The sequence below is a fragment of the Metarhizium brunneum genome, chromosome 3 (genome assembly GCF_013426205.1).
Source record: "Metarhizium brunneum chromosome 3, complete sequence".
NCBI classification, from domain to species: Eukaryota; Fungi; Ascomycota; class Sordariomycetes; order Hypocreales; family Clavicipitaceae; genus Metarhizium; species Metarhizium brunneum.
In genome coordinates this window covers 3,021,094-3,045,977 of record NC_089424.1, presented here as the reverse complement: position 1 = coordinate 3,045,977, position 24,884 = coordinate 3,021,094, and the positions used below count along the sequence as shown (strand labels likewise).

At 50.7% G+C, this 24,884-nt stretch overlaps 8 protein-coding genes across 8 annotated transcripts; 5 read left to right on the top strand and 3 right to left on the bottom strand.

Moving 5' to 3' along the window:
- Nucleotides 1–1,568: 1,568 nt before the first annotated feature.
- Nucleotides 1,569–2,853, bottom strand: ltmF_0 (Indole diterpene prenyltransferase ltmF; the record flags this gene model as incomplete). The annotated part of the gene is made up of 2 exons (XM_014687228.2): nt 1,569–2,088; nt 2,174–2,853. 2 exons carry the CDS (start codon nt 2,851–2,853, stop codon nt 1,569–1,571), a joined length of 1,200 nt encoding a protein of 399 aa, XP_014542714.2.
- Nucleotides 2,854–4,551: 1,698 nt separating this feature from the next.
- Nucleotides 4,552–6,223, bottom strand: af510_1 (Multifunctional cytochrome P450 monooxygenase af510; the record flags this gene model as incomplete). Its single annotated transcript, XM_014687229.1, has 2 exons — nt 4,552–5,635; nt 5,706–6,223. 2 exons carry the CDS (start codon nt 6,221–6,223, stop codon nt 4,552–4,554), a joined length of 1,602 nt encoding a protein of 533 aa, XP_014542715.1.
- Nucleotides 6,224–10,733: 4,510 nt separating this feature from the next.
- On the top strand, nt 10,734–11,024 carry G6M90_00g061550 (uncharacterized protein; the record flags this gene model as incomplete). Its single annotated transcript, XM_066130723.1, has 1 exon — nt 10,734–11,024. The coding sequence occupies one exon, from the start codon at nt 10,734–10,736 to the stop codon at nt 11,022–11,024; it is 291 nt and encodes a 96-aa protein (XP_065986880.1).
- A 3,142-nt stretch (nt 11,025–14,166) lies between these two features.
- G6M90_00g061540 (uncharacterized protein) lies at nt 14,167–14,631 on the top strand (the record flags this gene model as incomplete). The annotated part of the gene is made up of 1 exon (XM_014687230.2): nt 14,167–14,631. One exon carries the CDS (start codon nt 14,167–14,169, stop codon nt 14,629–14,631), a length of 465 nt encoding a protein of 154 aa, XP_014542716.2.
- Nucleotides 14,632–15,089: 458 nt separating this feature from the next.
- tropE_1 (Short-chain dehydrogenase/reductase tropE) lies at nt 15,090–18,913 on the top strand (the record flags this gene model as incomplete). The annotated part of the gene is made up of 4 exons (XM_014687231.2): nt 15,090–15,156; nt 15,237–15,889; nt 17,366–18,052; nt 18,125–18,913. The coding sequence occupies 4 exons, from the start codon at nt 15,090–15,092 to the stop codon at nt 18,911–18,913; spliced, it is 2,196 nt and encodes a 731-aa protein (XP_014542717.2).
- Nucleotides 18,914–19,590: 677 nt separating this feature from the next.
- G6M90_00g061520 (uncharacterized protein) lies at nt 19,591–20,048 on the top strand (the record flags this gene model as incomplete). The annotated part of the gene is made up of 2 exons (XM_066130722.1): nt 19,591–19,746; nt 19,812–20,048. 2 exons carry the CDS (start codon nt 19,591–19,593, stop codon nt 20,046–20,048), a joined length of 393 nt encoding a protein of 130 aa, XP_065986707.1.
- Nucleotides 20,049–21,169: 1,121 nt separating this feature from the next.
- G6M90_00g061510 (uncharacterized protein) lies at nt 21,170–22,388 on the bottom strand (the record flags this gene model as incomplete). The annotated part of the gene is made up of 6 exons (XM_066130721.1): nt 21,170–21,406; nt 21,488–21,655; nt 21,723–21,797; nt 21,855–21,866; nt 21,934–22,203; nt 22,272–22,388. 6 exons carry the CDS (start codon nt 22,386–22,388, stop codon nt 21,170–21,172), a joined length of 879 nt encoding a protein of 292 aa, XP_065986858.1.
- Nucleotides 22,389–23,227: 839 nt separating this feature from the next.
- E2BA_1 (Heat-labile enterotoxin IIB, A chain) lies at nt 23,228–24,340 on the top strand (the record flags this gene model as incomplete). Its single annotated transcript, XM_014687233.1, has 1 exon — nt 23,228–24,340. One exon carries the CDS (start codon nt 23,228–23,230, stop codon nt 24,338–24,340), a length of 1,113 nt encoding a protein of 370 aa, XP_014542719.1.
- Between the last annotated feature and the right edge of the window lie 544 nt (nt 24,341–24,884).

Sequence of the window (24,884 nt, the reverse complement as noted above, 5' to 3'; positions counted from 1 at the left end):
ACTGAGGCAGAGAGGTAGAAGACTGTATTGGCTTCGCAGAAAAAAAGGAGCAGAGCTGTTGTGACCTAGTTCGTACTTGGCTGCTCTTAGAGAAAGAATCACAGTAATTCATGCCTTTATCAGACATTTCTTTATCCGGCTAGACACATTGTATGATAGAGAAGCCGGTAGTCTTGTAGTAGTGTTTATTGGCTCAAATACCGTCTTTTCACAGTGAGTTGGTGGGTGGTGTCTTGTTGTAATTCGAGCCCGCATTCTTCTTGATTACAAGCCCGCTTCACGCCAGCCACGCATTCTGCGAGAAAAAGTGCCTCTGTTGGGCACTGGAATTGGGAGTGTAGCGAGATGGAGGTTTGGGAGGACTGATGTCGAGACCTCTGACATGCGTCAAGGCCTGAGACATGCATCAGGATATATGTATGAATGCTGGAATCCGGTATTAGGGTCTTTAATATTGCCTGCGATGGTATATACAACTATCGGAAACTAATCCGGTTGGCCAAAACATTACAGCTTTCTGAAACTAAACACAATGTTGGATGACAGGTCCGAATAAACGGCATACCACGGAAACCGATCCTTCAAAGCCAACGGCCACCGGATATGTAACGATTTTCAGGACAGATTGCTTGTTTCCTCATGTGCTCGTGGCCTGGGTATCAACTTTATCAACTTGAAAGAGTGTAGAATGAAAAAAAGAAATTGTACAGAAGTATACCTACAAGTATAGTAGCGTTGCTGCTTGCAGGAAAGCTTGTTTGTTTTGTTAACGCACATGGAATTTATGCTATTTGCTAGTATAATCTTCTCTATGCTTCCTCCTGTATGTATTACGTGGTATGTTGCGTTTCTCTGGCTGGGTACGGCCAGGCACATTGTGCTTTTCACTTGCCCCTGCTTGATGTGGTGACTGCACGTCTATTTGGATGGGTCAAAACATGTAATAGTAAATGCTTCCACTTGCAGGAAAACCATGCCAGGTTGGTATCTTTGGTTGGGTGAAAAACCTATGCCCGCATCCCCTGCCACCAAGCCGCTTCCTCCCCTGAATGTTCAAATACTGTTTTGCAATCTCGGCTGCAAAACGTGCCGCTTGCCCAGTTTAACCACTGACCCTAGAGCTTGAGCTAGAGTTGGCCAATTTTTCTGGTAGGTTTTGTACGCAGACCCATTATGTATATATCACTTGACGTATCTGGGTCTTTGGCGGGTTAAATGGTTGGCCTTGTATTAGCAAGAATCTAACATATTAAAAGCGTGACAATATACTACAGTTGGCGGTTACTCTAACCTACCGCCACCAAAACACCATTGCCTTGACAACCCAGAGTCTCTTATTCTGTCCAAATACCGACATCTGTCCAAACTACCGTGCTCTGTGCGGCCGCGGCTAGCAGTCTGATTGGTGCTCCATCATATTTCCGGCGTCAACGTCCAACTCTCTTGGCAAGCAAAAATATAATGTTTGGTATACACCAGACTCATTGTAGTAGAATGATGCGTAGCTATGTATCGGCGCCTCGCGCTTCCGGTTGAGATCCCCACTAGAATGAATCCGGTTAATGTGTCTATTCGCGAGAACTCTGAAGCGGTAAAAGGGGAGGGAATGTAACGTACAAGGCAGTTTCAAACATGTCTCTATATCTTCCACTGGAAGCCCACTCTTGGTTGCATTGTTTCAACATGATTTCGAAATTCTCCACCGTATCCGCATCGCTTTTCATGTAGGCAAAGACTGGCACGTACAACTTCACTTCAGGGAGGTCTTTACCGGGGGTAATTTCCAAGGAAAAGAATAGCTTCATGGCTTGTTGTACGGCGTCATTTACCGGCTTTTCATAATCATCAGCGACTTGGTCCTTCTCCTGCATCATCAGGTGCCAAATCGTCCTCAGGGTCTCCAAGCCTTTCATGGTTGTTTTGTCCCGACGTCGACCGCCTAGGGTTAAACATTGCCGCACGGTATTAAACGAATTAGTAGTGGTATGAATGTACATTTTAACCCGGGCGCGATGCAAATCCTCTTCATCAACGAGCTCAATTGACAACATGTCAATAGAAGGGGATACCACACCCTCGAGGAGGAATCTGCTCCCAGTCAGCAAGAAACCTAATCAAGGAAAACGTAGACGCAGTAGCGCAAGGTGAATTTAGGATAGCAAGCTACACTTACTCGGAGATGGCCTCGACAGCTTTGGAGTTTATTGGGGGCTCCAGATTACGCAAAAGGTTCCAAATAGTCTCATTTGTCGAGCTTCCAGAGCCAATCTCCTTGACTTTTGGACTCACGTACAACTTGGGAAGAGCCCGGGGCCCATCCAAGTCGAAAGCAAACGCAGCAAAGGGCAGCCTTGATACGGGTTTTATTTCCAGTCCCGGCGGCAGGAGGCTTGCCATCCACTTTTGCAGGTTTTCCTGCGATCTCTTTGCTTCTTCGGCAGTGGGAGTGAAAGCCTCTAGTAGCCTGTCACTCCAACGCCTGCTAAACCCTAGTTCTGCGCAAAGGGATGTCAAGCATTTTTGTACCGTCTCCACCGCATATATATCGTCGTCCTTGGACCAGGTCGAGCCCAGGACCTCGGCGCAATATCTCACCGTCGGCTTTCCAGAGCAAAGATTGAGGCTAAGCTCTATGGGCGAACCGCTATTTGTAAGCGAGCTTTTAATAGGATGTAGCGCTGTTGGTCGAGGTCCAATATTGGGAAGGACATGTTCGCAGAGGATTCGAATGTGTTCGCCTTGGTCCGCAGCTGAATAGCCAGCTGCCCTGAGGAAGGCAATCAAGGGTGAGATGCTATGGCGCATCCAAAAGCCCAGGTCTAGGCTGGTGACCGGGCGAGTTTGATCAGCCATTGCAGCGTATGGCATATAAAACCGACGAATAAAATCGAGGTTCTGTGCCGGGGAGAGAAGCAGTGCCGGGGTTGTATACGTGGTCAGGCTTGTGATACGGCTTCCTATAAGTTTATGAGGACCTGTTGGGGTATAAAAAGACAAACACCCGAGGTTGTGTACCGTTACTTCGCGCATGCAGTTATAAAAAGATTTTCTCATTAGTCTAACTTGATATATGCTGATGTTGGGCGTAAGAGGAAAGTCATGCATGTTCATTTCTGCAGGAGAAGTCGATTATGGTAACCAAACCGGCGGGCTACATACATGTGATTATGGGTCTGTACGACATATAGCCCCAATTTCCACATGTGCGGAGCATTCGCTACTCAAATTAAAGCCGTACGACGCTACAAATATGCACGTAGCTGCTTCGTGGCTATCGCTACTCGATGCATGGTGTTAGTGCCACACACAGAGAGAGAGAGCCACGAGGGCACACTGACAAGATGAATATCGGCCATGTTTGGACAAGAGCTGCTATCAATGGATCCTCTTGCTCCATAGATGAACAGTCAAACCCGATAGCCGCCGTGACTCTCGGCCCGAATTACACCTCCGTCCGTCCGCTCTTCCCGCGCTTGACCTCCCGCCTCCGCTACTCTACCCGCCCTGCATGAATAAAAGCTCCAAATATAGGTTTACATGAGCTTAAACATCCCACAGCTATTGACCCTTTGTGTAGTCCTCCTTCCCGGGGTTCCCCTCTACTCCAGCGTTCGCCTACGTCTCTTTGACAGTGTGTTTTAAAATTCCAACCATCTGTTTTCGCTTCATAAACTTGAGCACCCTCGCGGCCTCTCTCATGCAAGGTCGCGACCAGAAACCCGTTTGAACAATGAGTTAGCTGGAGCCCACCGCGACCCGCGCCTACGTAGCGGCCAAGCAGCGGCGCGGCTCATCATGCAGCTCTCCTTTCCAGGGTGCTGATATGGGGTCGTATCGTGCCGCTCGACGCCATGACGCCGTGTCACTCCTCATGTCACATTGCGTCTGTCGATGGTATGTTTCCGTTTGCGACCCTCTGTATTTGCGCAAATGCCGCACGTGCTGGCTGCCCTCTGTTCCTGTGTGACGTGGAACAACATGCCAAACAAAGAACTGCCACACTCGGGTATTTTGTGTCCCTAATCTGCTTATTCAGGGCTTCTATTTGCCGATCCATATTGAGGCGTCCTGTGATGTCTTCTGTTGGTCGCATCTGCATGAACTTGGCCTTTGTCTGTCTGGAGTCTCGACAGATTTGTTTAGGATAAGTGGGACAAGATGATAGACTTTGAATTTATGTAGGTAAAAGAGTGCATATTGGTCTTTCTGCATAATGAGGGATTTACTGCCTGAGCCTCTTGATCTTGATACAACGTTGGCCATGCTATCTGTAGCCAGCTCGAAAGTAGGCGCTCCTGTGAGTTGCATTCTGCCTTTTTAATATCCCGGTCATATCCATTATATCAGTACACTAACGCATCGCAATTTAGTCTTCAGCCTAGCCGATTCCCAAGTGAGCAGCCTAGTAGTTTCTTCTTATCGATGCATTATACAACAAGAAGCCTGTGAACACACACGTATAGCCCATCCATTGGTCTGCCGGCAAATACAAAAAGGTAGCTTGTAACCCATCACCCTGTGACGGCGGAGGATCTAACGGTATCAAAGCTGTTAAAACTTGAGGCTTTCAAACCCCGCTGCATGGAGGGCATCGGCATTAGCCTCCTTGCCAGAAAACCCCATTGTGTTATCTCGAATCAGCGAAGCATGCTTTGCGCTTCGAGGGGTAATTTTGTAGGGAAACAAAGCCGGGTGATCAATCAATCCAAATCCGCTAGCCACCACCGGCTCTATTTCCTTGCCGTCGTCATCAAGAGCCTTGCTTACATTAAATACAGCAAGTATTTGGGCAACGGTAAGAAATATAGCGGCATCCGCCAGGTATCTCCCCGGACAAACCCTTCGCCCAAACCCAAATGCCACCTTTGCGGGATCCGGCTCATCCCGCGGTGGCAGGTACCTCGCAGGGTCGAATGACTCCGGATTCGCGTATACTTGGGGATCGTGGAGGAGCCACCACACGGCGGGCAATATAATAGCGCCCTTGGGGACAAGGTATCCTTTCAGCATGATGTCTTTGCTGGCGGCATGCGCCACGCCCATTGGTGTTACGGGAAACCACCGCAGCGCTTCCTTGACGACGCCGTCGACATACGGAAGTTTGCTGCGGTCCTCAAACTGCGGGAGACGATCCGACCCCGTCAAGCCATCAATCTCGTGCTGCGCTCGTCGCTGGACTTCGGGGAATTTGACAAGGGCGAGAATCACGCTGAAGAGAGAAGAAACGGTCGTGTCCGAACCCCCGGCGTACAAGATTCCCGCCGACCACTTGATCGTCTCCGCGGCCACGGGGTCGAGCCGCAGGTCCTCATCTTGCAGTTCTTGAATGAGCCTAGAGACGTAACACGGCGTGTGATCCTGCTGCGCCATCTGCTGTCTCACAAAATTGTACGGAACATCCGTCACAATCTTATTGATATCCGTCGACTTCTTGGCAACTCGTTGGAACGAAGCGCCAGGGAACCACTCGGGGACGTGTCTGAGAGCAGGCAAGAGATCGACTGCATAGCTCATGGGCACGAGGGCCTCGGAGCCCCTCCTCATCATTTCTTCAATCAGTTTCACCAGGGGGTCGACTTTTTTGTGCTGAACCGTGTAGCCGTATGTGATCTTGAGTATGATGGCTCCGGCTTTCCTGTTTGCTTCATCTTCAGTCACTCCAGACGAGAAATGCGCGCAACTCGGACCATGGTAGTTGAACTCACGTTTTCAAGCTTTGCCAAAGATTTTGCGGATCCTCCAGAAGCCGCAGGAGCAGTCGCCCAACTTCTTCCTCTTGCACGGCATGATACTTGTCCACTAGTGCCTTGGTCCCGAGTTGCTGGTGTACGACTTTGCGCTGCCTTCGGAAGCTGTCGTCGTAGGGCCGGAGACTGAGGTACTTGCCGAAACCAGACAAGCTGTGCGCAAACTCGAATCGCGGCCGTTCCGATGTCATGAGCGACTTCTTTTCCATCAATTCATGAATGGCTTCTAGGTCATGGATGATTACCATGGTCTGTCCGAGCACGGTGACGGAGCTGATGGGGCCGTAGGTGTCCTTGTACTTGAGCCAATGTTGATACTCGGGCACACCCTGCGGAGGTAGGTCCGTAATATTCCCAAGGAGCGGCCATGGCTTGGGGCCGGGCGGGAGCTGGGCTTTTCTTTGCCTGCGGACGTAAAATCTGTACACCAAGTAGACACAGGCAAGAAGGGCAGTGGCCGTGATGGAGGAATGCATTGTTGCTGCAACGGCTGGGAACTCAGATTACGACATGCCATACTCCGGCCTAGAGGACGACAAATGAGGGATACTGCACGTATTTAAGCTCTACTCTACAGCTCGCTACATTGGTGCACAACGACGAAACGGGTGAGAAGAAAAGGATGGAGGCGGGGGAGGTTGTAGTTACATTATACACACGAGCTGACTGTAAAACGCCGCGCGATGACGTGGCGGAATGACTGGATACGGAGAGCTGCTTCTGCAGAAATTAATTGTGAGCAGAAACTGCTAGGGGCCAAATTCATCCGGAGCTCCTTGCCCCTGATGGTACGATGAAGGCATCGGGACACGGGATGTGCTCTATGGGATGTTGTATACGACTATACCTGAGACTGTTCAGTGCTTTAATAACCCGGAACCTATCCATTCTGTTTAGAAGAGATATTTGGAAACAACTCGAGATCCAGCCTTTACTCTGTGTGCCGGCGGGTATCGCAAGCGTGGCTAGTCCTACGCTTGCTCCCAAGAAGCTGGTTGGAGCAAACTCCAAGGGTCTATGGGCATTTCAGAATTTCCAGAGGCTTCCCAAAAGAATTCAAGGCTTTCCAAAGGCCGAGGACTTCTAAGAGAGAATGATGCAGGTAAAGGGCTCCGGGGATGTTCCCAGGTACATCGTCTTTGCCCAAGGCGGAGAGAAACCCGCCACCGGCTAAGGGTTTGCGATTGATCAGAAAGACTGCCATCAAGCACATGTGTCTGAAGATGGTTTATGGTTCCTCCAAAATTTTGATGTTGCGGATGACATTGAAATTGGCGACGTCGACTCTGGAATTATCCAATCACCAACTGCCTGTTGCCACAACCGTCAACCGTTTCTTTTTAGTTTAGCCTCCAAAGTCTTTTTCAGGAATTAGCACTACAACTACAACCGTGGCTGTGTCGCCAAGAATATCACAACTGACAAACTTGCATATTTGAATTCGCATACCGGGGTCTCTTCCAATCAACTGCCAAGTGATGAACCCGCAGCGTGACCTACCCATGACTGCTTGATGTCATTATTGGCGGTTCGCAGGTAACATGACGGAAACAAGACACCACAGCCAATAGTCATCACCCTAGAGTAGGAATTGCGTAAATGCAGGGCTTCGCGTATTCGAAAGCGGGGTTGAGAGGAAAGACGCGGAAAGGAGTGTGTCATAAGACTGATAACCAGGTTGATTACACCATCCTGACAGCCCATGCAAGTGACTCTGTTGATGGCACCGCCCTGTGGGTGAGCGTAATCTTGTCGCCATCCTGCTCACCACGACGCAGGTTGGATTCGCTACCAGACTTGTCGACAGACAATGCCAGCCTTCTAGGGAACGGTCTGCAGCCTTGCTCCGTTCTCCATCTTGTCCTACTTGTTTTCGTATATAAGAAGTATAAAAGCTGCTTCTCGCACTGGACCAAAGACTGCGTGGTAGCAAGAGCTGGGCGTTTTCACTCACATAGATGTCTACATTTCTTCCGAAGCGCATCCTTGGCATTTCAGGTGATTCCAACTAGAGAGGTTGTGTAACCCGAGTCTTGCGACGGACTGCTGCAGAGCATATATAGCGCACCACCTATCTCACAAGATAACAAGCCAAGATTCATCGGCGTTTCCTAATCCTGCCTAGTGCGTAATAGCTGTTATCGGTCCGTAGCACAGATCTGGCCAACAGTGTAGTCTTCGGGGTTGAGAATACTGAATCATGAGTCCCTGTAGCCTTGAGAATTCTGAATAAGTGAGACTGTAAAGTTTTGCTATTTTTGGTGAAGTTAGACTAGGCGCAGAGCAAAAATAAACGTCGAGAATAAACGTTTCTTGTAGCAGGGCCAATATCAGATACCATAGATCAGAAACGGGTCGCCATCAAGCATCATTGATCCCTGCCACCATGCCCTGTGACAGTCATATTGATGGAAAGCCACAAAATTACTATTGGGTCAGCCGCAAATGTTGACGTCGGAATATACTCGAGATACCCAACTACCAAGTTGTATGAAGTCACCACTCTCCAATGGTGTCCGCCAAGTTAAACCTTGCACTTGAGAGAGGGGATAGGTCAGAACAGGATTGACTCGTCGATGCCTGCGTCCAGCATCCATGCCATATTCTCTCAATGGGGCGAGAGGGCGGCCAGTCTTATCTCAGTAACGGCTTTCCGCTCCCATCCAATGATAACGACCCGTTATGGCATGCAGACTGACATGTGACATTCGCATTTAGACTGAATTTCAGGCTTTGCAGATGGCAGTATAATAAAAGGGTTCTTAGTAAATGACAACTTATCAAGCGCCTGCAGCACAGCCGGGTACTATTTTATTTCATGGTAATTAATTGTGCGGCTATTACGACGGTTATCGGGCTTGACCGCTGAGTCCTGGAGCCAAAAGATCCAGCAATAGTAGCCCTTGGCCGAATACTTCCGATATCTAGCGCATAAGCGTGAGCCTTGAGCTCTCTCTTCTCTTGTTAGGCTTGACACCGCATCATCAAATGACACAGGGCTTGGCTGCACAAGCACAGGAGAACACTGCCATATCTTCTTGATATCTATAGGGGTTTTGTTAGCACTACTGGCGATAAGACTTTTATAACAGGCAGAGCGGGCCTCGAGTTGTAGGCTACGCAGAGGCACTGGAAATATAGTCTATTCCTAGACTTTTAAATAATCTTGACGGGATCTATTACTTTAGGTGTTATTTAAATGATCTCGGATTTGTAGAGCAGAAACAAATTAGCCATCCCTGTCACACGCTTGGCTCACAATAAGGGCGTTGAGACACTAAAGGCTACACAACAACAGAGGCAAAAGATCACGAGGCCCGAAGTCGGTCTTAAGCGAGGACTCTTCGCCCTCACCAACCTCTTGTATATATAGGGACCTCCCGTCCCTTAACGCCTCGTGGAAAACCAAGGACCTTAAATACCTTAAAGTCACATGCAGTTATTATAACATTGAATCTGAATAGAACACTACGTTCCAAGTCCAGTTGCCCTGTCCTTGTCACCATCAGCGACTAATAATTCAAAATGGGCGCTTCCCAGACTACAATGTAGAATAGACTAACGCACCCACCAAGACAGCTTACTTGCCAATTAGCGAAATCATACGAGTCTCGTAATCACCAGGCAGGTACTCCTGCAGATCCTTGGCCAGAGTCACACCATATACCCTCCGTCATGTCAGGAAGATATCATGATTCATGACCAGAAAGACTTGTTGGTTAAATGCCGCTCACCTGTTTAATTTTGGACCCTAGAGACCCCTTGTGAGACCACGCTGGGCACAGGTACATTGTATCGGGATAGGCTGAATGACTACGCTCTGAATGGTGACGGCAAGGATAAATGAAGGCAATGGTTTCACCACACCCCTGCGTTTCTCTCTTGCATTAACCAGTTGCTAACCAGATAATATTATGCGTTCTATTACGGTTCCCGCCGAAATTAGACCCACATTACTAGTACTCTCTTAACCGGAAGGGGCAAAGCGTTAACCAAGTCGTTGATTACCCTAGCTTATAAACACGACCAAAGTACTTGGTATATCCCTAAAATACTACGTTACATCTTGCATGTATTATTTACTAATAAAAGCAAAATTATTAATATATTATAATTTCGTGGGTCAAATAAGCACTATAGCTATTACATTAATTACCTAAATTAGCCTGTAAATAATCACAATTTTTTATATAAAACTCTAGTTTATCTTACAAGCATTCCAAGTAAGAACCTCTTGTCTCCTAGTACGCTAATTCCTATCTTTATATTCGAGTTAAATTATAAAGTTACCGGCTAGCAGCGTCCTCGGAGCTGGCGGGTAAATCGCCGTCGAGTATTTGCGGGGCGGCATATTGGCACCGGCGGGATGTAATGATACCTTGACCGCACGTGTTCAACTCCCGTCTGGTGGTAGAAGCAGAAGCAATTGCGTCGGGCACACAGCCTTTGACCGAACAACAACTAGGAGCAGGGTCCTGCAATTTGAGACCTCGTATGTAAAATCAATAGTCTTTACTAGTCAGGCCGTCTTGAAGGCATAAAGAATTATCTTACTTGTAACGCAGCTATGCGTTGTTGTATTTTATACATACTGGGAATCTGACTAGTTAGCATTTATTAGCATTAATACTACCCTGCTTGACAAGGTCCTTTAATTATGCCAGTGTAACCTGGAAACTAAGAGGGCTGTAAGACGCCATCTTCCTTCTACTGTTACATATGTACTCTAAGCCCTCTTTAAGCTCTTGTCACATCTACCTACTTATAGCCTGGGCTTTTCCTCCCTTCTACCTGCCCTGATAAGTCACAACACAGGCGAGATCGAAAAAGCTTCTTATTAAGTCTTTGGCCGGTAACGTGTTTTTGCTCGTCAGACCTTATTCTGTAAGTTGAAGCTGCCCTTGCCGAAATTTATATATTGGCCCTAACCTTAACCTGGACCGAAACCTAGTACGCTCTACCAGGTCAACTAGTCCCTACATCATGATGTCGACCCTTCGCTTGGCGTGCTTCGTCCCGTTGCTTGCAGCGCTTGTCTCTGCTCAAGTTGACAGTTCTGACCGACAGCCCGGTGGAAAACACTTCGGATGCATCCGCGCTGTTCAACAATGGGAGGATTGCGTGGAACAACCGCGCGCAAGCAACAGGGAGTGCTATGAAGCGCATTATAACTCTATCCGGGCGGCGTGCCCAGCCGAGGTCGCCAGTGCGCTGTGGGATGCCGACGTCGGGGGCGTATGGCAGGTTGTCAACGAATTGACAGCTGATGAGCAGTAATTTGCACCAGACCATGTCAAGATCCTATGGGCGACGGTTGTGTATAGGACGCTTGGGCATAGGAGGAGACAGCCTTATTGCTAGACGAGTAAATTATGTTCTTTTGGATAACTTATCCACTTTATGTTCATCTTTAGCTTAGATCGATATAACACTTGCGGGAGATATTCTTTCTCAATTTGCCCCTGATATTAATACTCTTCATGTCCAGCTACCTCGTGACTTGGGCTACCTAGTCGAATGCGTAATACAATTTCATGGTAGCTTCGTATCTCATGTCAAGTCACAGGACTTTGGAGTATCCGACTGTTACACGAAAATGGCTTGCTGCACAGGGGATATGATCACGGGGCCTAGGGCAAAGTCCCTCAACGACTTCTTGTATTTAAAGACCCTTTTAGTCAACGAGGCCTTGAGGAAAGCCAAGGACCTTTGATACCAAAGACTGTTATTAGATGAATTCAGTCATGTAACTCCAAGCCTTTAACCCTTGTCCCATGCGGCCTGTTTCGAGACAGCCGTCGCGTTTGGAGCAGTCCTGGCAGGCGTATATGCTCTGCTTTCAATAGTCGGACCCCTTGAGAGGTATAAATAGGAGTCCGTCTATTAGGAACTGCATACATAAGCGCTATAACCCATATGATGGACCACCGTACTAGATGCCAACAGGCTCTTCGAGTTCGTAAACGAGTTTGAAATAAAATTAGACGACGATATTATCACCGAGTTAGGATATAGGACGCCATGTCTCTGGTCGAGCCTTTTCACTGCTGAAAATGAAGGAAACGTCAATGACCAGGTGGTTGATTTGCTCAACCGCCTGCTGCGATATATTTCTCGCGTATGTGTTTTATGTGCCGCCGGCCATAGATTGCTCGAGGCTTCATAGGAACCATTATCGGCTCGAGAAGCGTTCAATCACCCGTTTGTCAATCAATATCCAGAAAGATCTTTGGTGGCTATGCAACGCTCAGGCCGATTACTCGAATCGTGCGCAAGCCAAGTAAAGTCAAAATGACATAATTTGCACTGAGCGAATGCTATTTTTAAACCAAGACGTATTCGTTGCGGTGTGTGAATATTATATTTCATCCAAGACCATCGTGTGCCACCCGTAAGCTTGGGTGTCGACTCAAGTATCCGTCCTGTCAGGGCCTGCAATACATCGTATTGGCGCACAGCACCGTCCATTTCCCAAATCATCAACTCATAATACAGCATTCCAATCAAAGGCAAAAGTTCGCGCAAACCGACCGACCATCCTTGGTCCCGAAATGTCGAAGACGGAGATGTTCGTATCCGTGGGGGGGGGGGGTTGCTGCCATTCCTCGAGAAACACGTTGTGACGCTCATCGCACCACCCAAGACGCCGTACATCTGGCAGGAATCCTTCTATTTAACAGTGGCACTGATTCTTTTGAAGACGAATCGCCTGCCACGACTGCGGCGTTGATTATACCCTCCTATGACGCCGGCTCATGGCCAGGATCAGGAGGTCCAGGATAGCCTGCGTTAACTGTGCTGCCTTCATCGTCGTCGGAGTTATCGCAGCCCTGATGCCACAAGCACAACGGAACCTGCGAGCTGTCTGAGCAGTGTGCGCCATGGCTGCATTTTTTGCATCGACGTCTGTTGGCCGGCTGGGAAGTTTTGGGAGACCTGGGCTCTTTGGAGGGCAAAGCGTTGCCGATGCTACTGACAACCTTCCAAGCAAACTCCATGTCGTGTGTAGTAACAAAGATTTGGGATAGAGAAAAATATATGTCGTGTAGATTTGGTGCCAAACAATTCTGCAAAAGGGAACTCGGTCGGTCGTGTGTGTTGTGTAGGATGCTGGTTTCGGGAGACTGGGCAAATGGGTGGGATCTCGTAATATAGACGGCCTCTGACTTTACGTAGTCTTGTTCATTAGCTGTCCTAAAATATGGATTTTGAGTGCATGTAGTGAATTTATTGAGTTCAGTCGAGTTCAAGGTGGCGTTGCTGGCCGCATGGACAGGCTCGTACATGTAGGGTCTGGTGTTTGGTGTCAGTTCACTACGCCTTAGTGTAAGCGCCGCCTTGCTCCTACTAATACATATTCAAGCAGATGGGAAGACTTGGCCTTGTATTCGCTGCTTTCTTTTCCGTGGTGTTTCCTTTTGACAGCTAGATGAGTGGCCGTCTGTGCAGCACGACGAATGAAAGGTCCATACCAGTATCTCTGTACCACTTGGTTTTTCCGTTTTGCTTCTTTTATTGAAGAGTACTTTGCAAATGTATACGTAGCTTTTTCACATCTTTTGCTATGGCAGGCTAGTAGTATACTTGAGTTCTGCCTATTTTGGCAGTGAACGAACGAGGCGCAAAGAGTGCCTGGCTAGAGCGCCACCGGGCTATTGCGCATTGCACTACTCTCAAATAAGCTTGAATATAGGATTGCAGTGTTTAGTTGATATACTTGTGCAGGTTTAGGGCAAGTATACTTTTCCACAGACTGCATGTGCATTTTAGCATCTCTAGCATCCACGTCGCGGCGCATGTGTCCAGGCACGCCGGTATTCGCAATACATCTTCTCGTTTTACGCACCAAAGCCCAAGCGAGCGGCGTCAAGTGTATTTTCCAGAATTTGTGCGCTTCAGCGGGCTGATTGTTTTCGTCTTCAGAGCAGTCGTAGTGCTGACTGCGGCGTCTGTGAAAGTCAAAGTCACTCAAAACCTGAGTGGTGGATCGACTAACCATCAGATGTGCTGGTTCATCTGGCCCCAATTAGCTCAAGCATGGCAATTCTGTGAACTCAGATGGTGGCTCAAAGAGGCTATCGAACATGGCCTGAACATGGCCTGAACACGGCTTAAACAAAGGCCCAAACAATTTGATGCCACACAAAGGTCAACTGGTTGGTTCTAGGGAGCTAAGCCCCTGGCCGTGCGACGTCCGACATGACAGGTCCTTTTCTTGGCTAATCACGGATTCACGCCAAGTTCAGCCCCGATTCGGATGGCCACGTGTGAGGCTGGTCGACGGGTTTAGGCAAAGCATTGCCGGGGCCAAGACTCAGCCGCAATTCACGTAGGACATGTATTCCCTGTGCAACGCTTCGAATGCGAACACGGAGATTACGGTAGAGACATCCCTGTAAGGCTGTGGCTGAGCCATTCCATGTCGCAAAACGACGTGCCTGTTGTGTTGGCGATGGGCCGCGACCAACATTCATCGCAGATACGATATAGTACATACATAAAGAAGCCGGCGCCAGTCTATTGTGTTGCCGGTCAAAACACCATCCCGCTTCACCCGACCATCGCATCCAGAAAACCGGGTCCCGTCGGCCGAAACAAATTGGGCGCAATTGCAGATCAGCCGACGGCCTCCACCGCGACGCGGTACGATGTGCATCGGCCGGCATTCTCGTACCACTACCATGTCACGGCCCACGACAGCAAACAGACGCTCTACCACTGCAACATCACTCGGTTCACGAAGAGCTGCACGCCCAATCTCGTCCTCCACGCCGGACGAGACAAGGCCGCGCCGCCCGTGGCACTGGCCCATATTCTCCAGTTTTCACAGAGCTTCAAGATCGGCTTCAAGAGCTGCGCCGACGAGGACGCGGTGGGAGTCTGATGAGCATATTGACGATGTATGAGAGATGGGAGGAGCGTTGAGGCGGCAGCGCGGATGGAACAAGACGAGTCCGATGGAATACATCAAATTTGTTGATGACAAAATGAAGCTGCCATGAGGATACGTACCGAAGACGACAGGCATCGCACAGGGTTAGCAACCCTGGAGGCTTGGCTCGGCCGTTGGTGCGTTTTAGTCTAAACTCTAATCACACGCAAATGGGACCGGTTGACCACCAACCCTGCCGACGCCGCCATGGAATTTGCAAGCCGCTCCCACCACACTCATCTCGTCCGCCAAATCAAGCCTGCATTGGGGTCGACGCCACCGTCTGCAAGCGTCCAGATGTCCTGGCTCGCCGCAGGTGGAGTGTATCTCTCCGGATGCACGTCGATTCCCGTCTCCCTCCAAGACAACCGCCGACCTCGTCTCGGACACTTCGCATCTCGCCGCGTGCCATGGCGACGACAAAAGCGAGCCGCGCGGCCAACGGCACCGTGCCGCAGCGCGTCATCCTCGTCACCGGTATGTACTCGACATATTTCCTAGCAAGAGCCAATCCCGCCATCCCGGCGCGGCGGGCCGCTGACGGCAGCTCTCTCCAGGCGCCAACTCTGGCATCGGCTACGACATGACGGCCGCCCTCGTGGCCTCCCCCGAGAACCACGTCATCATGGGCTGCCGCAACTACGAGCGAGGCACGAGGGCGCTGCAGCAGCTGCACGCCCAGCCTCACGCGGGCTCCCTCAGCCTCCTCGAGGTGGACATCACCGACGACCAGAGCATCGGCCTGGCCGTGGACAAGCTGGCCGCCGAGTATGCCGTCGTCGACGTGCTCATCAACAACGCCGGCGTCGTCATGCGCAACTTTCCCGACCGCCGCTCCGAGATCCTCGACACCATGAACACCAACTCGGTCGCCCACCTCGTCTTCACCGAGGCCCTGGTGCCGCTGCTGCAAAAGTCGGCCGACCCCCGCATCATCAACGTCTCGTCGGCGCTGGGCTCCATCCACGCCCGTCTCGACCCGCGCGATCCCGCCTACGGCATCGCCTCCGAGGCCTACCGCATGTCCAAGGCCGCGCTCAACATGGCCACGGCCTGCATGTATGCCACCTACAAGGTTTGGGGGGCCAAGGTATGGGCCTACTGCCCGGGACATGTCATTACCAACTTGACTGGCGAAGGGGACAGGGGGGTGAGAGCACCTGCCGGCGCTGCGAGTTCGACCTCGAGCGCCGCCGGCATCGTCGAGATTGTACAAGGGAGGAGAGACGATGACGTGGGCCAGTTTTTGCAGATGGGTGGAAGGATATTACAATGGTAGGCTTTCTTCCTTTTTTTTTTTTTTTTTTTTGGGTGAGGGTATACGGCGCATGGATACTTTTTGGGAGGACGGTAATTTTTTTTTTCCAAGGCTCGACACGGTAGATTGGTTGGCTGTAATGCTCAATATGTGGCGGCTACGCTGTTCCCGGCACTGCTGTATATATTCAAAGGTCTGGGTCCCAAAATCGACTTGACATACATGATATCCCACAGCAAACGTCTCACATCGCTTCGTTCTTGAACACATTGACGCGGATATTGATGGGAAACCCCGTGGTTGGATCTGGCATTTGCGCCAGCTTGCGAAAGTCGGGGCCGTGACTGTATCTGTTGCGTCTTGGTTTGTATGGTAATGAGTCAGCTTCTTATCAAGATGGACGGCGTCTTCCAACCCTGTGAGAAGAACCTGTCGCAACGTCATGCGACTAACTGAGTGCTCTGCGCCAACGCCGTCGTCAGACGCTCTGCTAAAATCTTGGAGACTGGGAAGCTCTTGGTATTTCTCGGTCATGAAGTTGAGGTAGTCTGGTGGAATAGCAGTGGTGTTGGCAACGATCTGGAATAGGTCGTCCGGTATACAGGCAGCGAGGCAGTGAGAGCCTTCGGGCGATGTCTCATCGCAAAGCTAACCGAATCGGGGAAAAGCCGCCTCTTCAAGACCCATAGATGTCATCTTTTGAACTTGGATCGAGTTCGTTGTCGTTTCCGCAGAGCGAGGCATATAATCGGCCGAATAATGTATGGCTTTATAGGAAATATGACTTTGAGAAAAACTTCAGCCGTCGTTTTCATGCAGCTGTGTTGTGCCGGCTCATAGCGAAACTTGAGTGCATGGCCTGGGCCGGACACTGTGAGTCTGTTAGACTGTCACCGTGTGAACGCGACCGGACATTGCATTTAACCCTGGGCACAGCCAACCTGTGTGGAGGTATTGATCAGACAATCGCGCCAAGTTTGCCAAATCCCGCTGTTCTGGGTTCAGGAGTACACTTCCACTTCAGAATATTGTCAAAGTCCTTTGAGATGGCATCCAGCGTCCAAGCAAAGCCCGGCTTGTCCACGATGACGGCCTGGGTTTTGCAAGATGGCCCGGATTAACTTCGGAAACTATGGACGAAAGACGAAACACGCCGTCATGACCGTCGACCAGGCACCAGCTGGACATTCACGCTCAACACCTCCACCAACGGGATGCTCCCATTGACGACACAAAAGGACTGCCAGTCGGCGTTCAGCCCGGCCGTGGGCTGTATGAATCCTGCAACGCTCGATCCCGCATAAGACGACATGGTTAATGTTGCCGGTAGGAGCAGAGGATGTTCCAACTGCCGCCGACGCAAAGTGAAGGCGAGCATGGCCGCATGTCACTCACTGACCGTCGCCTTGCTAATGCGACTTGCCATAGTGCGATGAGGCATTCCCGCAATGCGAGAAATGCACCACCAGGGGCCTCCGATGCCCCGGACCCCGGACGGGAGCGTTTTTCGTGCATGTGCAATCGGGAGAGTCATCGTCCCGAGCGGTCCCTGAGCACCACCCGCGCACAGCGTCCGCCGCCCTTGGCCCCGTGACACCGAGAAATGCGTTTGTGCATATCCCCCTGGTTTCCGACCCGAGGTCGTGTAGAGCAACGGCGTTTGACCAATTGTTCGTCTCCCATTTCGTCGAATCATTCGGCCAATTCAGCGGCGTGAGGTTCCCCATCTCCCCCAACGCCAACTGGCTGGAAAGGCTGCCGCAATATGCATCATCCCCCGGAAACTCACTTGCCAAAACATCCATCCGCTCAGCATCAATGCTGAGCTACGCGACATGGGCCCGCGATGAGTCGATCCAGATGGAAGCGTACAAGTGGTATGCCAGAGCACTAGCAGGCTTGCTGGCGGCGCTGTCGCACCCAGCGCCAGCAGCAACCGAGTCCAATGTATGCTCTGCCGTCATGCTCATTCACTTTGAGACATGGGCGGACACTGCCGAGGGTGCCTGGCTCAAACATGTTCACGGCGCGTCAACTCTGCTAGAGGCCGCGGGGCCCCGTGCCTGTCGCGAGGGCTTCATGCACAGGATATTTTGCCATCTACGATTCCAAGCAGTACGTCTCTGCTGCCTCGGCTAAATCATGTGTCCGTGTGGTATGCGGGCTAACTTGTGGCATTGTCTGCAGTTCATCGCCACCATGCACGAAAACAAGCTCTCGGAGTTTGCCTCGCCTGAATGGATGTGCGTCCCATTCGAGATTCACCCCCCCAACATGTTTGACCAAATAGTTACGATTTTATTTGACGTTCAGGCGTGTTTGGCCACCGCCCATGGGGTCACGCAAACGCACGACTTGGCGGCAAGGGCCAAAGTGCAATTGAGAGCGTTGGCCGAAGCAACCGTGGCCAAGCTGTTGCAGTGGGAACAGCAGTTTATGCCACCCTCGACGACTCAAGAGATGAATGGCATCTGTAAAGACAGTTGGCCTTCGGCTTCTTGGCCCTCGTCACCGACGGGACCAAGTGCCGCGCATGATAGGTTCCCACCGGCTCATTTCACGAGTATGCCAGAAGCGGCCTTGCTGTCCCTGTATCACGCTGCTTGTATAGTTGCCTGCCGCTTACTAGCCGTGGCGCGAGACGACGTAGCCGATGGCGATGGACTGCTGGTGCACACCCAGGAGATTATACGGGCTTACAAGTTTGTGGAAAGGGTTACGGACAAGGCGCCTACCAGTAATTTGGGGCCGGTAATGATGGTTCCGCAGCTGAAGATGGCGTCGTTGTGGGGTGTGGACGAGAGTCAAAGAGTGATGGCTATGCGCATGTTGAAGCGAGTCGGTCGCCATCAGAGCTTCGCCCTTGGAGATATTGGGGACTTGCAAGACGGTTATTTCGCGAGCGTGGCGTCTTGGGCGGTGGCGTTGACTGATTTGGTGGACTGTGGGCGCTCTTGCGAGACTGTCGAGAATTGATGCCATTTTAGACTATTCTTCACTGGCGAGCTACTAGGCGAAAGACGAGTGTTGGATCGCAAGATGCTGTCGGGATGGTGTGGGAAAGTGGGAGCTCTGTGATGCGGATAGCTTCAATGTTACGGTTCGTCGCCATGGTGCGCATACGATTCACGTCAATAAGTCGCTACGACCGTGAGAGCTATTTTCGCTCCTGAATATAAAATCGCACGGCGTTCACATGTAGGCTTGCCAGCCATGTAGAAGCCGGCACAATGGGCGCACACTGAAGTTGAAAGTGGTCGAAATGTCTGGTCGCAGCGGGACTCACATGCAGCTTTGACAAATGGTTCCAGCTTCCCAGGTGCCATCAAATCAAGTCAACATTGGATACCACCAGACATCAGTCATAATTCCAGATGTCATTGATCAATTGAATTGATGTCTCCATAAGTGCCAGGCGCTAAAAGACACGGCGCTAACATTCAACTGAGGACCGCCCAGGTCAATGCAAAACACGCACAAAGCGCGCATCCACAAGCCTGTCCAGACACGTGGCGACCAGACGTTCAATCCTCATCTCCCTCGACATCTCGCCTCGTGTGTCGGCAGGAAACTCTGTCATATTCCATTCCCTCATCCCGCACACCACAATCTACTCCTTCTTTGTCAAGATTCAACACTCCGTGTCGCCCACCATGTCGTCGTGCTGCGACAAGACTTCGCACGACAGCTCAAAGCCAGAGCCCAAGAATGCACATGATACAACGTCAAAACGCTGGCCGCAGCTGCAAAATCACTCCCTCGCGCCCTTCATATCAGCCCTTCTCCACGGCTCGTGCTGCTGGCTCCCGGTAAGCAAGGAGACGGCGTAGTCACCCTCCCCGGACGCATTGCTGACGTTGAACGGGGTGTCTAGGCGCTGCTGGATCTACTCACCGTCGGGTCCGCCTCCGTGTCGGCGGTTCATCGCCTGCAGCCTGTTTTTCTGGCCATCACCTTGGTTCTCCTGGGGGATCGATTTCGTCGCAGGGGGTTGACGAGGGATAATATGCTGCATCTCGTCTTTACTTGCGTGTTGCTGGGCTTGCCGCGGGTTCTCGAGGCCTTGAAGAAGCCTCAGCCTGTGGCGGGCCATGGCGGCCGGTGCCATTGAGCGGCTATTTTGTTGGCGAATTATTTTTATTTCTGAGATTGGTACGGGCTGTTGGGGGGGGGCGAGATTTGAAGAGGCTTCAATGTTTAGCTCGGTTCTAGACTTTTTTTTCTTTTTGGGCTATGCCTATGACCTAGATTTGTGCTTGTGCGGTTCTCGGATTGTATTGGTTTTTCTTGGCTTGTTGTCTGTATTATTGTATGCGTAATTTTGTATTTCTTGCGTTCCAGCCTTGGTATACAATGTCCGGAAGACTGTAAATCCAAAGATGCCGCTCTTGAACGTTAAGTGGTAATTATTTATGTAGCTCTTTCGAGGCGAGACTTGCCAAAGCCATACAAACACTTTCTTGATAATGTTATAAAATAGATGCAAGTGAGATGGCTTTGATATTTATAAAGTGGTCTTCTTACTAGCCAATCATCAGGTCCCTTGGTTTCCCAACCGGGATGACCAGCTTTCTATAGCTAAGAGAATTATAGTGACTTTTATTATTATATTATTTCTTAGTGTAGAGATAAACCTTTAAATATTAGGTTTCTGATTGGCTAGAACGCCAATTCGTGACATCCGCTGCACCTTACCACAGCCAAAGGGATATGCATTGTCTGATAATCAGATTGTTCTATTACTCTGCGTCGAGTTTGAACTTTAAGTGGGAGCTATAATCTATACTTTATCTTCCGGTATAGCCAACATACATTTTTAGAGTACTGCCATGGATTGTGTTTGTGGATTTCGATAGTATTATGCAACTCGTTTCTTCCTCACTTGCCAGGGAGACCTACGCGGCTTGGGGTCACTGGACGAGGAATAGACAAAGATACAAAGGACGGAGCACTTAAATATACGATTACTGATGGCAAATATCGCTCACCGGATACATGTGGTCAATCATATAGCAGCACTTGGTCTACCAACTCCCTCCTGGGGCTAGAATAGTGTTGCAACACCACTTGTTAGTGCTGCGGACAATATAGACACGCTCCGTCTCATTGGTTTACGCTGTCCGTCCTCCAAAGACGGAATGCTCGTCCACCGGCGCCTCATTTTCTCCGAGGATTCCAACACCCCCATGGACTTGGGAAACCACTCTGCCGTGTCGCAGATGGTTCTCGGGATTATGCAATAGGGGTCATGCACGACTGATTGTAGCGATACAAGAAAAACGCGTCAAAGCGACCCTTTGAAGCAACTCTTCCATTAGCAACTTCACGCCTCTCGGCTCGTGGAACACTGGACTTGTAGGGGCCATGCTTACTTCCGGTAATGTACCGCGTGCCATGCAGCATTTGGCAAGATCTTGACCCGAGTTTTGGCATGCCGCGTTTCGATGGCAGCCCTAAAGCAGAACCACGCTGTTAGCCATGTCAAGTCCTACTACAACATTGAACATTGAATGGAGATGGCTGTATTGCGCCCGGGGCCCCAGAGCATACGGCGTTTTCCCAGTCGCGCATATCGCACCAGGCGCGATCCATCCACTGCTCACACTCGAAATCTCCAAGTGCCGGGCAGCTCAGGCGGTTAAATACTGGGCGATCAAATTGGCTCCATTTGTACTGCGGCGCACAAGCCCTCATGTACCCTTCGTAATAGGCGCCCCCCTATGAAGGACCTGGGTTAGCTGCCCGTATCAAGGTCCAGTTCTCCCGACGTCTGGTGCAAGCTCACTCCAAAGGGCAGTGTTCTGCGATAATCGCAACACTGTTTTGCCGCGAGGCCCGATTTTCCCTGGCACTGAGCAGCCTGTGCATCTCATGTTAGGCTGTGGACCGTCTGCTTTGATAAACCCATGATTTGTACCTTTTGACAGCCCTGATAAATCCCACGTCGTCAGCCGCTCTTCCCTGGGCCCATGTTACTCTCAGCGTCAAGCACTTACAGCGTACAGCCAAGTGAGAAGACCACATGCCCTCTTTTTCATACTCCCACAGTCAATGTAGGGTTTCTGCAGCAGACGCTTGCAATTGATCAAATCTTTCCTTGGACCGGCTGACGCTTGGCTCGGCCAGCTGTCCCTGCCATCGTCACTCGGTGCGAGAACATGTTGCTCATTACTTGGCCCGACATATCTCGGGACATGGACCGTCCTTTCATCTTGTCCTGGAAGATCACCACACACACCAGAGTAATGGCTGAAATCACTGGTGCCCTGTCATGCGGAGAATCAGCGCCTTGATCTCGAATTCGTTGTCAGAGTCGCTGCCCATCAGTACTTGCCTTCACTGCCAAGGGGCTGCCGCAGATGTTTGCTCCAGGATCTCGGGAGTTGATGGTGCTGGAACCGAGGGATACAGGTCCGAAGGCAAGGAAGAAAAAATAGCCCAGGAGCTTCATGGCTGCTTAAAAGTACATCTGTTGGTTGAGCACTGTCGTCCAGTCTTTCAGTATAGACTGTCTTTAGGTCGTCAGCAAGCTACGGGGCTCTAGTCATGTATCGATTTATAGTTTGGGGGCCTGGGAAGTTATATGTAGGTAATTGGTCGGTGAGACAGCTGGGAACGGAGCACTTTGGCGCGCCTTGTCCGGTACGTAGCCGAAGGTAGCGAGGGACACAATATACGTCATGCTTTCGTATAGCAGGGTTATCAAAGTGTCCTTATCATGGCCAAGGTGGTAATCGGCGCTGCTGTAAGCCAGAGGGTGGCTACAAATCGTCAATATACGTTGATCCTAGTATACATATACGCTTGTGGGGAAACAGAGCGCACTCCGCCAGCTCAGCATTCGCCAGCTGCCGATTTAATATACCTTGACTTGCGGAGTATCCGGATGTACGACTCTTATGCATGTTCCACCGAAAACGGCTTCTGATAGTCGCCCGAGTCAGCTGTATGTATTCAGCTGAGTCGGAAGCACTTTCAGCCCCCATGATATATGCATCGGCATGAGCACGGCGCCAAGCATAGGACAGCCATGCAGAGTTTGATACAAGAGGGAGGGGTCTGGCCGAGCAGTGCCGCGTCTCAGTACATGAGAGAACTTTGGCGTCGTCGATTCAGCGTTGACCATGTACGGAGCAGAGTAACAAAGACATTGGGGCATTTCCGGACTGGTTTCGGCAGTCATGGCAGCTTGGTTGTTGAAATAAGTATATAAAAAATTCAAATCCCCCTCGTTCCATGTTCGATTACCGAGTAGCTACGACATGTTTCCTTCAAATACTGTGTGCCGCCATGAAGAATAATTGGCTTCCACTGGCCCTCTGGGCCGTATTCATCTCTCTTTGCTCCGGCACCGGCAATTCCATTTTGCACAAAGTCGAGCACCAAGGCCCGCATCTGTACGCACTACAATCCGACGAGCCCCTGATAGTCTGGCGAGGAGACACTAGGAGCCCAGACAACGTTAGAAACATTCATCGAGGGTTCAGCCCACCAAACGAAATAGAACATCTCACCAAGCAACAGGCTGAAGATGCATGTAGCCTATACCAACATCCGTATGGTGGTACCCGCAGTTTTACTAAATATGTCTCGTCAAGTACGGATCCGAAAGTAGCGAGACTTTTTGCTAGCGATTTTGATGATCCCGCAAATCGCGGATACATTTATGAAATCCAAGCCGACGAGAAATTCATTGACGTGAAAGCCAGTCTCGGGAAGTACGGGCGCTACCCGGAGCAGGTGGAACAGGCAGCATCGAAACCCATCGGTTGGGACCAGGTCGAGGGTTGGTACGACCTTGCCGAGTTCTTACCGCACGAGATGGCGATACTTGAAGATGCTGCTTCCGGGCCGCTCAAAGACATGTCACAATTCGTGCACCGATTTCACGAAAATCCGGACTGGGATTTGCACAAATACTATGGGCGCAAGGGCGCGGGCGCCAGACCTGAGCTTGCCGGGTTCAGGAAAGACAGCCCGGCATGGGACGAGGAGCCATGGAGCCAGTACAAGGCCAAGCCGGTCTCCAAGGCATGGAAAGACTACACCGAGAGGGTGTGCGCGTCCCCCGTGGTCACCACGTCTCAAGGGGTTGGCATCTGTCCTGACGACGTCCTTCCCCAAGTAGAACAAGAATTTACTCTGGCAGATCCGCTGGGCGCCAGGGACTTGACGGGACAGTTGCAGTCTGCAGACCCGGCGCAGTACAAGCTAGATGTCAGCTTCACCAAGGCCAGCGAGGCCGGCGAGATGATCGAGGCCGACGAAGCGGCCCAGGCGGCCGAGGCTGCAGAGATGGCTGAGGCGGTGGCGGACGCGGCGGCGATTGACGCCATTGAACTGGCCGAGCTGTTGGAGGGAGAAACGTTGGTTGACATCATCCTTGCTTTTCTTCTCTTGTGACGGATCACATTTTCGGGCTCATGTAGCACCTCCTTGTTGATGGGCGGGTCGTAGGACACGTCTTCTGTCAGGGCCGGCAGCAGTATCGCAACAAGCATCTACTTTCGTACGACTCTACCTTGTAAACATGATAAATCTAGGTGCCCTAAGTGCTGCGTGCTGCGTGCTGCGTGCTGCGTGCTGCGTGCTTCGTTCTTCTGTTCTTCTGATTGACATGATGCCCCCGTGCTATGCTGCTTTTGGCAACACATCATGGGATGGCATCATGTCAATCAGAAGAACAGAAGAACGAAGCTCCAAACATTCAAAGTCGTCAGTTCCGTCGGGTTTTCCTTTAAACCTACGCTTCATACTACCGGACAATTTTTCTCCCCATCCACCATACTAAATCTCTTTCTCCTTCATCTTCACATCACTCCAGGACTCTGATAACTTGTTGTTTACTCCGTAGTCCATCCTTAATTATACCCTCAGGGATACAGCCAAAGCAAAAACCTCCCACACGACGGCGGGCGGAACAATCATCCACCCATCAATGGCCTCC